General features: G+C 41.0%; 1 protein-coding gene across 2 annotated transcripts; it reads left to right on the top strand.

Moving 5' to 3' along the window:
* Nucleotides 1-306: 306 nt before the first annotated feature.
* On the top strand, nucleotides 307-13,789 carry frrs1a (ferric-chelate reductase 1a). Of its 2 annotated transcripts, none has more exons than XM_031878661.1 (13): nucleotides 307-1,188; nucleotides 1,269-1,388; nucleotides 7,360-7,431; nucleotides 7,693-7,791; nucleotides 7,983-8,133; nucleotides 8,690-8,803; nucleotides 9,132-9,247; nucleotides 9,357-9,443; nucleotides 9,601-9,698; nucleotides 11,561-11,619; nucleotides 11,722-11,865; nucleotides 12,036-12,097; nucleotides 13,323-13,789. In XM_031878661.1, exons 1-13 carry the CDS (start codon nucleotides 997-999, stop codon nucleotides 13,413-13,415), a joined length of 1,407 nt encoding a protein of 468 aa, XP_031734521.1. In that variant the 5' UTR covers nucleotides 307-996; the 3' UTR covers nucleotides 13,416-13,789. The 2 variants fall into 2 exon arrangements, with proteins under 2 accessions (XP_031734521.1, XP_031734522.1); XM_031878662.1 differs by having other exon boundaries at nucleotides 308-1,188; nucleotides 12,039-12,097.
* Nucleotides 13,790-14,720: the final 931 nt, after the last annotated feature.

Below are 14,720 nucleotides of genomic sequence, written 5' to 3'. Positions count from 1 at the left end.
TATTTTCCTATCAAGGTACATATTTTTATGCTACTGTATTTGTTATACAGTTTTTACTGTGACTTGTTGCCAAGTGCAACACATATAGACACCCAACTCAAATACAGACACTTGGTCAGTAGCCCTATGTTTAACAATGACAGGAAAATAGTATTATTTTCCTATCAAGGTACATATTTTTATGCAGTACATCAGTATATGTCATATACTGATGTACTGTTACACTACAAAAGACAAACAAGTTATTAAAGAATCACCGTTAGTTAGCTTGTTTTCTATGCATTAGTTCCAGTGGTTACACTTCGTAGCAGCATAGAATTCATAAAGAAGACATACTGATGTGAATTTGTACAGCATGCTCTTCTAAACCATTGGAATATCTCTCACAATGTTTTCGTTGTTGTCCATCTTATCAGTAACACCTGTGTTTGATTTGCTGTGTTGGTCCACAGCAATGAACCCTTTGTTGCAGACATAGTGTCTAAATAGTACAGGGTTTGTCCTCTGGAGAGCATCAATATGCGTATTGGAATTTGATGAATATTATTTGTAAGTGGAAATTTGAATTACCGGAATTTAAAAAAAAAAAGCTCTATATGCAACCTGGTCTCACTCCCAACTAGTCAAATACCGACAGTTAGTCAGTGCCTCCTTGGACTCTGATACAGACGCACAGAGGCACATGACTTGTTTGTCTCTCAACGTCAACCACGCTCTTTGCCTGAACTTCATTAAGTGGTTTTGTTGCCTAAACCTAACTTCCTGTGAAGACAGTATTTTATTTTGAAAAGACACTATGCATATAGCCAGTGGAAAATGACAAGCAGTCCCTGCCACATCCAAAACTGACGCTAGAGGGGTATCTAGACGAGCATCATAGTTTGAAGCTTAGCTCCAAGTGTCGGTATTTGACGGGTTTTGAGTGAGACATATGCTAATTTAAATAATTTTGTTTTATGACTATGTGACGATATTTTAAAGGTCTGTATTTACTCTATGACAGAATATGTCACAATACCTGTGTATGTGTATTTTTCCAGTGTGAGTGTAGTTGCCCACTACAGTGTATTTTGGGTGAAGCTGCCTGGACCAGTCATCTATCAGCATGGTGTTACTCCCCACCCACCTCAGTCAGACACACCTCCTCCAGTACAACCTACTACCACACCCACCATCCTGCCTGGGCCTGTGAGTGTTATAAACTTTAATGTGAACTGAGTGAAACAAATTTAGACTAATAACTCCGTCTCCCTATCTTACACTCTTAGTTTACTTCTGATGGATGTGGCCAATCAAAATCCTGCCTGCTGGATCCTCCAGGCTGTGATCCAAAAGAAGAGCCCCACTGCTTCTTCCTGTCCATGACTACCGAGGGACCAGACAAAACGGTTTGACTTTGAACACTTTTATTTACTGGTACAATGAATGCAATTACAGGTGCTACATGAAGCATTTTAACATCAGTGGATTCCAGTGGCGCATTTTATACCTGAGCCTTCACTGCTGTCCTGCAGTTGAACCACCTAACCTCATTATGACGCCACAGCTATGGTTATTATTTGTTTGTGTAAAAATGAAGCTCAACACCTACAAATACATTAACTGCAGAGTGCAGATAACATTACATGAATATGCGCACCAGTGGTGGGCCGTCAGGGCCAGCTAAGCCTTCTCTGCTGGCCTAAACACAATCACAAAGTTATAGCTATTTTATAATTTAATATTTTTTCTTAAATACACTACATGTATTATAATTTATACAAATATTTTTCCCATTATCTTATTTTCTCATTGCACAGCTACTGTCTTCCTCAGTTGCTCTGCTTCCAGTGCAGCTTGTTTTAAGTAGAGCTTTTATCCAATCATTCACCGCACACTGAAGAGCACGGGCCATTCAAATATTATTCATATCAGAGGGAACAATATACACCATAGACACATGAACACAGTAGTAACGCTACGATCACTCCCTCCAGGAAATACACGACACCTCAGTTCTTGTTAGTGACGGATTTATTCGTCTCTCAACACCGAGAGGGAAAATGAGTCCACTTGAAAACACATGAACCTTCAAAGTAGATCACTTAAACACTTTAACTTAACTTTAACACTTTAACTGAGTATATGGACTTCTGCCACTTCACGTGTCTTCTTGTTGCTGTGCACTGACAAAATGTGTCCCCAGAGCAACATTGGATGTAACAATGGTTCCTATCACATATAAAACTAAACAAAAATCCATCTTCATAAAAACAAGTTGTACAAATAATAATATATAAAAAAGCATATTAAAGCTACTGCAGATGTAAAAACAAATGCAGTTCACTTACCAAAGCTGCTGTTCACTATTTAAAGACAAAGTCCATCCTCCTTTCTTTGACCTGTTAACACTCTGACGGCCTGTGGGCGGGCCGTCAGAGTGTTCAGTGTACAGTTGTGTCATGTACACAACTGCTCTGTAAAGACAGGTACTGATGCGATATCTCATTAGAAAGCTACGGTTCTTGTAATTTGATTTATGCAAACCATTTCAAGATACAATCACAGCAGCAGGTACAGTTAACGTCTCTGTCAAAAAACCACTCCAAAAATAGCTGATAAAATATCGCCGTCACTCACCGATTATGATTCATAGCGTTTCCCTCATGCATGATAGTCCAGCAAAAACGGTCTTGCTAGATTGCTAAGGGTCCACACGATCCAATCCAGTAAAAGATTTAGTCCAAAACACATTATTACGTCCATAAACACCCACGGGGGTCTGTTGCATCATTTCAAATTAGCCAGTAGATATTGATAATTTTCTATGTATTTTTAGTCATATCTCCCGTTAACATGTAAACATTGCCGGTCTCTGTGTCTCAAAATGGAGGCTGCGTTCTGCCGGTTAGATTGACACCTCATTTGACCCAATAGGAGCTTCCATAGCCTGGTCACATTCTGGAACAGCCAACAAGAGTCCGCTTTGAAAGACAATGCCCGCCTCTCTTCTTTGGGTAATGCTCGAGCCAATTGCAACAGATCTTGTTGAACCTCATGCTTCGTTATAGCCAATGAAATTACAAAGAGACCGCTATGCAGATTCATGCAAAGCATGTAGGGAAAGCCTTTTGGAACTCAAATCTCGCACCGTCAGTGAGGTACTTCTGACCGATCTTGAACACCAAAGTGTAGTTAGTGAGAATTTTCAAGAATCTGTGAAAGTTGACAATGGTTAAATATGTTATAGTTAACCATACATTGACATAAACAAACTATAGTTTCAATTTCGGACACGTACTTTATTGTAGTCTTTGCTTTTTGACGTTTTTACTACGAGCCTCCAAATATACTTTTACGAGCCTCCAAATATACTTTTATGTGCTTTTATGCACATACTCTTAGTAAACCATGTGTAAAATATTTATTTTTTGTCGTATTGTACTAGGTACTATGACTTCATGCTATGGTACCATTGTGTTTTCCAGCTAATAAGTCCCAGCCATGGTCATCTGCAGGCATCTGTTGGCCAAAAAAAATCCAGGCGGAAATATAAACCTTCTGTTTCACTGTTTAGCTCAATGCTAGTAGCACTTACAGTGATTCTGACTGTTTGTGAAGAAACTTCAGTGTTACCTTTCAATAGAGACTAAAACCATACATGTACTCCCAATGGTTCAATAAGAGCTGTCAGTTTACTTTGGGTACGCCTTGGATAGGCGTTTTAGGCAAATTTTACAGGAGTGGTAAGTTAATAAATAGTTTAATCTCACGGTTGTTCAGTACATCCGTGTTTTAGTTCCAGTAAGAAGTCCTTCTCCATTCATGGACGCCAGTGAAGACAGTCGAGCCTCCCCAGTTGTATTTCATACATACATCCGGTGCACATCAGTGGCGGGCTGTGCATTTGATACCTGGGCCTTCTGTGCTGTCCTACTGAGCTACGGTTATTTGTTTCTAGGGATTGTCTGCTAGCTAGCTTTCTGTTTGACAAAAGTCACGCTGGCCCACTGACCAATCACGGTGCACCTTAATGCTGCGCTGCACGTTAATGCAGATGTACTTAGCAGGCTACCTCAGTGCTACTGGCACATCAAAGAATACGTCCAACATGTCAAACTAAAGATCTGATTGGTTGAACACTATGACAATCAACAATATCGTCCCCATTCACTTAAACTGCACATGGATTCACTTGTGACTCTGCAGGCCTCTGGCCTCTGTTCTTACCTAGAGACACAGAGGTGAGATCTGATTGGATAAAAGCTCTACTTAAAACAAGCTGCACTGGAAGCAGAGCAACTGAGGAAGACAGTAGCTGTGCAATGAGAACATAAGATAATGGGAAAAATATTTTTATAAATTATAATACATGTAGTGTATTTAAGAACAATTATTAAATTATAAAATAGATATAGCTTTGTGATTCTGTTTAGGCCAGCAGAGAAGGCTTTGCAGGCCCTGACGGCCCACCACTGGTGGAATCTCACCATATTCAAACTGAGCAGCACATTCTCACTCCCAACTCGTCAAATACCGACGCTTGGTCAGTGGCCCTACGCTTCAAACTATGATGCTTTATCTGACCCTCTAGGATCAGTTTTGGACATGTCTGTTGTCTGTCAACAACAAATACAGTCACTCACCAGGACAATACACCATTGGACCACTCTGTTACCAATGCTATAACCCAACTAACAATCATCACGACCAAAAATAAATCAATGAAAGCGGCTATTCTTGATCTTCAAGCAGGCAGCATGAGAGACAAGCTAATCTTCTCTGGCATTTTCGAAAAAAAACTGACAACCCAGAAAAAATATAGGATTTCATGGTCATCATGCTCAAAATACCACACGATACCGTAAACAACATCACCTTTCACCATATACAGCGTCTGGGAGGAAAACACAAACGTCCACGGCCCATCATTTGAACACTTCAGAAAGAAAGAACTTGTTCAGCTCCAGGAACAGCGACTTAATGGACCAGACTATGGACTCAATGATCAATACCAGGAGATATGGGAGATACAGACGAAGGCTAAATCCCATCAAAAGGCAGCTACTCAAGGAAGGGAAAAAAACATGGATTGGGGGAGATGGAGCCCTCTATTGCCACCCGGTATTTAACACACTGACAACACCCAAACGCTGATATGACATTATTTAAGCAACCAAAATGTTACAATTAACTTTCATGAACTGAAAACATACTGTAAAAGGGTTAAAGTTGTAAGATGAAAACACGGACCGGTCCCAGACAGGACAACGCTATAGTGACCGATCAATCACAAGGTAGCCACACCATACAGCATACCCTACTTTATCATCTATTTTAATCTCTTTTACTGTAAATGAACATCATGCTGTGTTGAAGAAGACTTAGATAGTAAACTCATGTTTACCCAAGTGAGAAGTACTCTCATCTTCTTGTTGTTGGGATCTGACTATATGGCTTCGACATGTGCTGTGGAACAAAGAGAGTCAGGGCTTCCCTTTTGCAAGCAAAGGTTTCATCCTGATTGTAGTTTGAGCACCAAACCCCCAACTCTGAAGAAATTCACATTAGGGTGTGAGTTTCCTCCCCCCATAAAACTGTGTTCCTGAAGTTACCTGAAAGCAGCGCGGCAATCTAATTGGCCGAGAGCCAAGACAACCCAGGACCCCTGTGGTTCAGCGACCCTTTCTACAAAACTACCTGCAACCCCCACCTCAATGCTTTTTCCCTTCGCCCTCCGTCGAGCTAGGGAGCACACCAACGTTGTTTCCCTTTTCAACCAAATCCTAGGTCTAACAGTTTATATTCGCTGGCCGAATTCACCAAACTGTCTATTTTATCTTTGTTCGTATCCACAAAGCGAACCCCTTTTTAGTCCTGCAGAAGTGAAGAAGCAAGACTTCTTCAGAAAGAGAGAACTTCCACTCTCCACCAAGCGCCTCGTTTGCTCCGGCCATAAGGACGCGAAAATCCCTTAAAAATCTCCTACCGAGAGAACACCTCCCGCGGCCCGCAGCCGCGCTGCCCGAACCCACGGAAGCTCAGAAGAACCCCTCAGAAGAACCCCCCTCAATCACCACGATTGCATTGTACCGTAAGGCGAACTAGAGTCTGGGCAGAGTTAGAGAGAGTTCATTTGTGTTTATTTTATCTTGTTTGTGTGCTTAAAGTACTGTTCGTTTTCATAACGTGGTGTATGCTTAATAAGCGCCGACACTAACGGTCGCTGAGATGTTGGGGTTGTGGAGAAGCTAGTGTATTTCATGCTACCGTGATCTGTGTTGAGCTAGCCGCCTCGTGAGGTCGAAGTTGCTTCTCATCAGTTCAGGAGGTCAGAACCGCCGGCTGAGACAAAGAGTCGCGGTTCTTGCTCCCCTGGCTGAGAGAGCAATCTTCCGTACTCCCGCGCGGCGCAGAGGATCTTAATCTTTTGTTTTATTTCATTTTGTTTTGTTCCTTTCCCTTCTCTTTTACTAATACACACATATATAGCTTTGAGCTAATCTAGCTACGTGCTACCGGCACTAGACGCCGGGTCTCCTGTTGGCTATCCGCCATTTTGAGTCTCGCGCATGAGAGACGTCACCACGTCCCAACTACGTCATACGTCGCTGAGCTGTTCCCTCGCTCCTCCTCCTTACACACGCACACACACTCCCCCCTCCTCTTTTCAATCGTCTGTTGATTTTAGATAGCGTGCTCATGAATGTATAGTTGTTGTTAGTTTAGATATTAGTTGACTAGATCATTAGTATTAGAACGTAATAAACTGTTATATTTTAAAGAGCAGCTGTCTGTGATTACTTTGTGCATGTGTATTGTGATAATAGCTGTATATGTGGTCTGTGCTCGAACTTAAACCTTCACTTTCACTCTGAATGTGTAATAGTACTCAGACTGTTGTGAGTGAACACTAATTATGAGACTTAGTTTATCGTTTGGTTATTGGTCCCTGTTCTCAGGGTGGTGCCCCGTTATTATTAATAATCATTAATAATTGTTACTGACATTAATAATTCTATTGATGTCAAGAATTTAGTTTCTTAGATGCTGATAACCCAAACACGCTCCTTTACGTTCCCAACATATTGGTGCCCCCTTTTTGAGGCTATGTTATTCCCAACATTGTAGATTTCTATACTTCTATTTGCAACCAGAGGAGATTAGAAAGAGTGCAAGTTTAAGGCCCCTAATGCAATCCGCATTCATTAAAAAGGCTTGAGTAGATAACAAAATGTAAAACTGCTCTCTTACTCTTACTGTCTTGTTTAATGCCTGACATTGTTCAGAGCTAGACTGGGCTATCTGAAATGATACAAATAACATAGTAATAAAGGATATTAGTGCCACCCATTGAATCTTCGTTTATTTTCTCTGCAGTCTGTGATATTTGAGCTGAGTGGCCCGGCGGAGGGATACATTGCCTTTGCACTGTCCTGGGACACATGGATGGTAAGCTAGTCCCTCAGTGTATTGCAACGTTCTGCACCTAATACAGACCAGTTTGATCTTCAGTATAATCAGAAGAATATCTGCAGCTTCTTCAAGAATCACTCCTTTGTGTGCAGCATGATTTCTGAGAAGAACAACTTTCTGTTATCACACATTTACCAAAATGTTGCACCTATATTAACCTGGATATGTAAGTGTATACTGGATGTATTTGTGTTTATGCTTGCTTTTGTGTGTGTGTGTGTGTGTGTGTGAGTGTAGGGCAACGACGACGTGTATATGTGTGTTAAAGATGGGGATAGAGTATCAGTGAGTGCTGCCTTCGTCAGTGGAAGAACCCACCCTGAGCACCAGTCACAGGTGACAAATGATTCTGCATGCTAAGCTAGGCTAACCACACCATCCATACCTGAGGCACAGACAGGCGATTGACATCCATCTTCTCACAAAGAAAGCAAATAAAAGTATTTCCCCAAATCTTCTTCCCTGACATTGTATTGGATCTTAGGCCAAAATGGTTGTTGTCCTTCTTTCTGTGTGTGTGTTGGTAGGTTGGTCTGTCCTCGGTGTCCTGGCGGCTGGCAGATGGAGCGATTCAGTGCAAGTTGAGCAGACCAGTCAAACTGGTCAACCAGGAACCAGCCCGCTATGATCTGGACCATGACTACTTTCTGTTTCTCACCAGCGGACATGCTCAGTATGGTAAAAGAGTCTGCACACACCTATGCAGGAAACAGAACTCATTGACCCTGGCAGTCACCCTGTGTCTTGGAGGCCAATTCAAGTTCTTATCAAGGTTTATAACGTCACACGGATGGAAGTTTGATCAGCATCAACAGGATGTCGTTATCAATGATGAGCACATAAAGTACAGGTTTATTCCCCGTTGGCTTTTTCCTACACTCTGGTTAATGGTTAATTGGCCTTTCAAGACTGAAGTGATTTATGGATGCATGACACAAATACATTCTTGTTTTTACTAACTTGCAGTTTTGAGCTTTAATCCAAAGAGAAATGTTATGAAAATGCTGCAGTCTGAGTTTAAGCATAAGTAGCTCTTGTGTGTCCCATATTTTGACACATTTGATGGATTCATTTTCTTTGCTGTTTGTTCAAAGCTTAATCCGACTTCAAAAGATTTGGGATTCCTAGAATGATCGTTAAACAGTTACACTGAAAACATGTACTGTATGTCCCACTGTAGTGCAGATTTTGTGCTGACATACAGTAATTACATGTTCTTGGATCTCTCCTCTAGGTAAAGTATGGAAACATAGTCACCAGCCATTAATCTCAACCCACAGGAAACACATCACTGGACCCCCTGAGATCCTACGAGGCTCCCGCGGACCCATCATGATGAAAATGCATGGTTTGTTGAGTACTTCATTTTTATATTCAGGTCACTGAGAGTTTCTGGTGGAGTCATATTAGCCAAAGGATGTGTTATCTAGACTCTATGAGTTACCTACTACATATGTAGAATATGTAAAATCATCATCAGTATTCTTTATACACAAACAATGATGAAAACACAAGATTATTGAATAAGGATGTCAGTCTACCAGCTGATTTTGGTCAGAAGGAGGAAATGCAATAGTTTCTGATGATGTAGCAGGGTAGTATTAAACTATCTCTCGTGTAACATTTAGTGTTAGGTTTGGGAAGAGCGTTTAGCTGAATTAGCTTCACTCCTCTAGGAGCACTGATGCTGTTAGCCTGGATGCTAACAGGAAGCGTTGGTACCGTCATCGCCAGCTTCTACAAACCTGATTGGCCAAATCAAACTCTGCTCGGCCAGAAAATCTGGTTCCAGGTAGATTTTATGCGTACACGCACACACACACATACAAAATCTAAGCAAAAAATGAAGTGAAATAAATGGAAATACCATGATGTTGAATACTACTATGCTGTGTGTGTAGGTACATCGAGGCCTAATGGTGCTAACTGTGACTCTGACCATTGTAGCCTTTTGCCTCCCATTTTTCTACAGAAAAGGTTGGAGCAAGGTACAGTACAAACACACACACTGCAAAACATATATTGTTTTACATTTCGACTGTACTGCTGTAATATTCATACACCACCAGCAGAGAGGGATGTTGCATCAGTTATCAATTAATGCACAACTCTAGTGTGTGTGTGTTTGTGTGTGTGATTGTGCAGCATGCTGGTGTCCATCCATACCTGGGCTGCTGTGTTCTAACATTATCTTTGATTCAACCAACAATGGCTGCAATCAGACCATCACCTGACTCACACAGGTAATGAAACACCTTCTACGTTTACATTCAGAAGAGGGTGCAATGTTTCCTCAGTGTCCGAGGTGATCTGAATCCTGTCTGCCTCTTCACACCACACCCCTCTGATGCCCACAGAATTCCTGCCGTTCCTGACCATATATGCAACATACCATCTATACTGTATATTTATTGATGGGTTAAGGTTAGGGGTTAGCTGTATACTGTAAAGGGTTGGGGTTAGCAGACGATGTACAGTCTTCTTTATAGGTACACCTCTTCAACTGCTCATTAAGGCAAATATCCAATTGGCTAATCAACTTAATGCGTTTAGGCATGTAGACATGGTCAGAACAATCTACTGAAGTTCAAACCAAGCATCAGGATGGGGAAGAAAGGTGATTGAAGTGACTTTGAACATTGCTTGGTTGTTGGTGCCAGACGGGCTGGTTTAAGAATATCCAGAATTGCTGATCTACTGGGATTTTGCTGGTCAAATTCCTTTGCTTTGTATTGTGCTGTGCCAAACAGTTACAGATAACAGTTAACAGATATACATATTTGTATATAAATTCATCATCAAGGCCTAATAATCTGTGGACTTTGTTAAAAAAGAAGGTGGTGATATTTTAAGCTCCAAGCAATTATTTCACAAAATCCTCCAAAAAACATCAAAATACAAAAAATAATATATTCTTTTCATGTTCAGAGACTTGCTGAAGAAGGTTAAAGAAGGTGAAAAGAAATCTACATCAATAAAATCAATGTTTGGATTTCTTGTTCCTCATGTTAGAATCATGAGGGTTGTCAGCAAACAACACAACTGTGCATCACAGAAAACATTTCAGCGGGTTAAACTCCTGCTCTCTGTGATTACATATACTATGTTTGAATGCAGTCAACGATGTGCTTTTGTTGTTCTCAGATTGATTGAATGTGTAACTGTGAGATGTATTTGCAGTGGTATCTAAAGGGTAGGTCCATCTGCATTCTTCTCTGGGAGATTTCAAATAGGAATGCTCACTTAGTCGTTTGCAAGAACTGAAAGGGTGAGTTCGGAAGTGGGGATGTATGTATACTTCATAAGTATACTTTTGTGTTCTACGAGGTAAAATGATCAATGGAATTGACAAAATCAGTTATTTAGGGAGGGATATAACAGCTTCAGTTTCCTGTCGGAAAGGGTCTGATGGCGAGGTAAAGCAGCTGTGGAACAACAGAAAAAAAAAATGTTGCCACCCAAAGGAAATCCCAGTTGACGTGTACGCTCTATTTAGAATATTTTTCACTGCTTGCCATCAGGCAGCCATCAGACAGCCATCAGACAGCCCCTTCCAACAGGGAACTGAAGCTGTTATATCCATCTATACTTCAGCCACCAGATTCCATGAACAAAAAAACGTGATTTTGCCTCACAGAACACGAGAGTTGTCCACCGCTGCCTCAATCGGTTAGTTTGATTGTATTACTGCATGACTTTCGGATTCGAACTAACGTGGCGTTCACAGCAACACATTCAATGCCTAAAAAATAGCTTCAATGCCAGTGTGACAGCTTCTCCGAACTGGGAGCTTGCCAACCACCATCTAAGTTACTGTAGGTAAGATGGATCAGGATATACTGTATGTAATATATATATGTGGAAAGTCATCATGCAGAAACCTCATGTCAGATCCTGTGGGAAAATGTTTTAGATGGGAAATAGCATTTTGACACTGAAATGTACTTCAAACTAAATTTGAATTTGAATATACAAGGAACACCACTGGAACGCTGCAGAATGATACACAAACCTCAACAAATAAAGAAAGATAATGAACCCGCCCTTTAATGATATTGTTATTACAGTGTATCAATATATGGAATATATTTGTATCTCTGTCCAGGAGATATCTCTTTAACTGGGCCCACTGGGGGGTTGGGTCTGTGACTGAGATCATGGCAGGTTGGTGTGCATTCAATTTATTTCTGAAAATGTTCTGAACATTTAAAATAAACGGCCTATCTGGCTGACCAAAGTAACATCATGTCCTCTATGTGACTGCAGTGGCAGCCATGTTCCTGGGGACGCGTCAATCATCGCTGCTCCTTCCCCAGCCATGGGCAACACATGTTCTGATTGGCTACGTGACATGGCTGGCCTCATTTAGGTTCCTCCTCCTGATGCACAAGCACCTTTACAGCAAAAAAAGTATGAAAACTTGATTGAAGTTGATTTCATGTTAGGCTTATACAAGGAATTTACTGCTTGACTTGTACTCTGATGCATTATGATGCTTCTTCATGACTGAGTATTGAGGGCGCTGCTGAGTGATTCCTCATATACCTGCAAGCTACTTTAACTTTTGTTTGTTTGATCAGCAGTATCGGGGTCAGATGACCAACAAGCCATCCTCTCTGACCAATCGGAGCATCGTCACTGGGTAGGTATGAGTCTCCATTTGTGTTCGCTGGTATTCTCAAACTGGATCAGTGTCATTGCTTACTGAAACATCGTCATTAAGTGTTGAGTGATTTTTGGTTCACCATACCTTTCCTGTTATAGGTCTAATTAGGCTTTAGGCTATTCTTCTGGTACAATGCTGGTAGTCATACAGTTGTTAACTTTAATCCATGCTAGCTGTTACCCCGTTTTCAGTCTCTATGCTAATATTTCACCTATTGATGTTAAAGTTACTACAAGGAACTTTTAACTGGTTATGAAAGAGTCTCAATTAAAAACCGCTGCCTCCAAATGACCTCTGCAAATGAGCTCATCAGCAAGAATATTGGCTAATCTTAATGCCTGTTATCGGGTTGGATTCCCCGTGAAATCACACAAAATGATTTACAGCACGCACGTTCACCAAAACACACCTTCAGCTCAGACTCCAGCGGAGCCTCCTCAACCGCAGCAGAGGCTCCTCTTCTGGCCAGGAGCAGACCTTTGCCTCACTGCTTGGCCTGTCCCCAGTGAGCGCCAACACCGACACCACCCTGCTGGAGACCCAGGCCGTATTGCTGGGCCCACTGGAGGGAAGGGAGGCACGGGAAAACCGGAACCATGACTGCATGGGGCAGACTGTCATGCTGCAGTAAAATGAAAGGCTCTCTAAAGAAAGTCTACTTTTCTCCACAGGGACTGCCTCAATCAACACAAAATGAAAGTTCTTTGTATTAGATTTAAGTAGCTACAATCAATTAGTTCTATTAATGATGGATCACATGACTATGGTGCTGCTCGAAGTGACAAACCCACAGAGAATACCAGCAACACGACTAAGCTTATCAGAGTATTGTGTTTTGTTCCCGCCCTTATTAAACCCCCTGCATACTACCTGCCCAGCACGACACAGACTCAGTCAGAGACTAGCTCGCCAACATTGTGGAGCTTTTCTTTTTCTCAGGAAACCAAAACAGATGAAATGATACTGATTTTAAAACACTACAAAGACTACCGGTACATTATCAAAGGGCTTGGAGAATAGGTGTACGACATAATCCACACAGTTTACATCGCTAACCGATGCAGAATGTTTGAAAACTCCACGATTGAAAGACCCGTGTGACCTTTTGATCTCAATGGGACCTATCCTGGTTAAATACAGTGAGAACACTATGGACTGACTGAAGTGAGAGACATCTAATGTATTTAACTTTTTGTTCCAGGAGTTCCTCATAAAGTCTCTCATCCTGACTGCCTTGGCTCTGGGCAGCTCTGGTCTCCTCGTGGCCCTGCTGTCTGCTGTTGCTGAAATCTGACATTTTAATGGAAAAGAAACTCAATTTCAAGACCATGATCATTTTAAAAGTGACTTTTTATGCGAGGCTTGGAATGACTGTATAACTCCATATTGATAACAGAAAGTATGAGGAACTTAACGTTATTATTCAACAATCATATTTTATATAAAAACATATTCTATTTTATTATGAATGTTTAATAATAGCACTTATATGCCCTTATTGAATAAATCATTAAAGAAAAGTCTTTAATCAGCACAATAGCCTGCAGCAGAGGCTTTGCAACGCTTTTATCTTTTGTTCTGATTCTCATGTACTTGAAGTAAACAATCAGCGTTGTCTTGGTAACTGAATACAGCTGAGTCATTCAAATAAAGAAAGCTAGTATTCTACCTTTTTGTCTGCACAGTAGATATTCATTATATTGGATACATCCTTTATTTTATGTCAGAACAATTCATTCATTTCATTTATTTTTATAATAAATATTCACCAATTCATGCATCCTACATATACAAAGGCAGCAACAGATGTTATTGATTTACAGAACATAAAAGGACAATACTGTGAACAAATACATATGTTGCTGACCACCAACATTCTTATCAGTTCATCAGTTCAAGTGGACTTTGTGCCAAATTTGAGCAAACCCATCAAAGGGTTAAGTTAATGGAGTATAGTGGCAACGTAGGAACAGACGGACCGACACCCTGACGCTGTCGAGGAGGGATGAAGACGAAGCAGTGTGGTTCTGCTCCAGTTCATGTGTCGATATAAATGGAGACCTTATTTGGATACAGACAATCAAATCTCTCACAAAGCAGTAACGTCAGTGTTCTCTCAGGAGCAGGCGGTCACAGCCAGACAGCAGCTACACAACACAAGAACCGCAAGTCTCCTTCTCATGCAACTTACAAACATGAACACACAGATTGTCCAGCACCCTTAGCAAAATAAATGCAAATGTCAGTTCTTCAATACTACAAACAACACAAAGAATGATGATTCCATGTATTTCATTTAACGACATGTAGGATCATTCATTTGATGATGCTACGACATGTACGATCATACGTTTGATGACGCTACGACATGTACGATCATTCGTTTGATGACGCTACGACATGTACGATCATACATTTGATGACGCTACGACATGTACGATCATTCATTTAATGACGCTACGACATGTACAATCATTCATTTGATGACGCTACGACATGTACGATCATTCGTTTGATGACGCTACGACATGTACAATCATTCGTTTGATGATGCTACGACATGTACAATCATTCATTTAAAGATGCTACGACATGTATG

The sequence above is a fragment of the Anarrhichthys ocellatus genome, unplaced genomic scaffold, assembly GCF_004355925.1.
Source record: "Anarrhichthys ocellatus isolate YVR2014 unplaced genomic scaffold, GSC_Weel_1.0 scaffold192, whole genome shotgun sequence".
Classification (NCBI taxonomy): domain Eukaryota; kingdom Metazoa; phylum Chordata; class Actinopteri; order Perciformes; family Anarhichadidae; genus Anarrhichthys; species Anarrhichthys ocellatus.
Note: the sequence above shows the minus strand (reverse complement) of the source record. Positions and strands in the feature narration are given on the sequence as shown.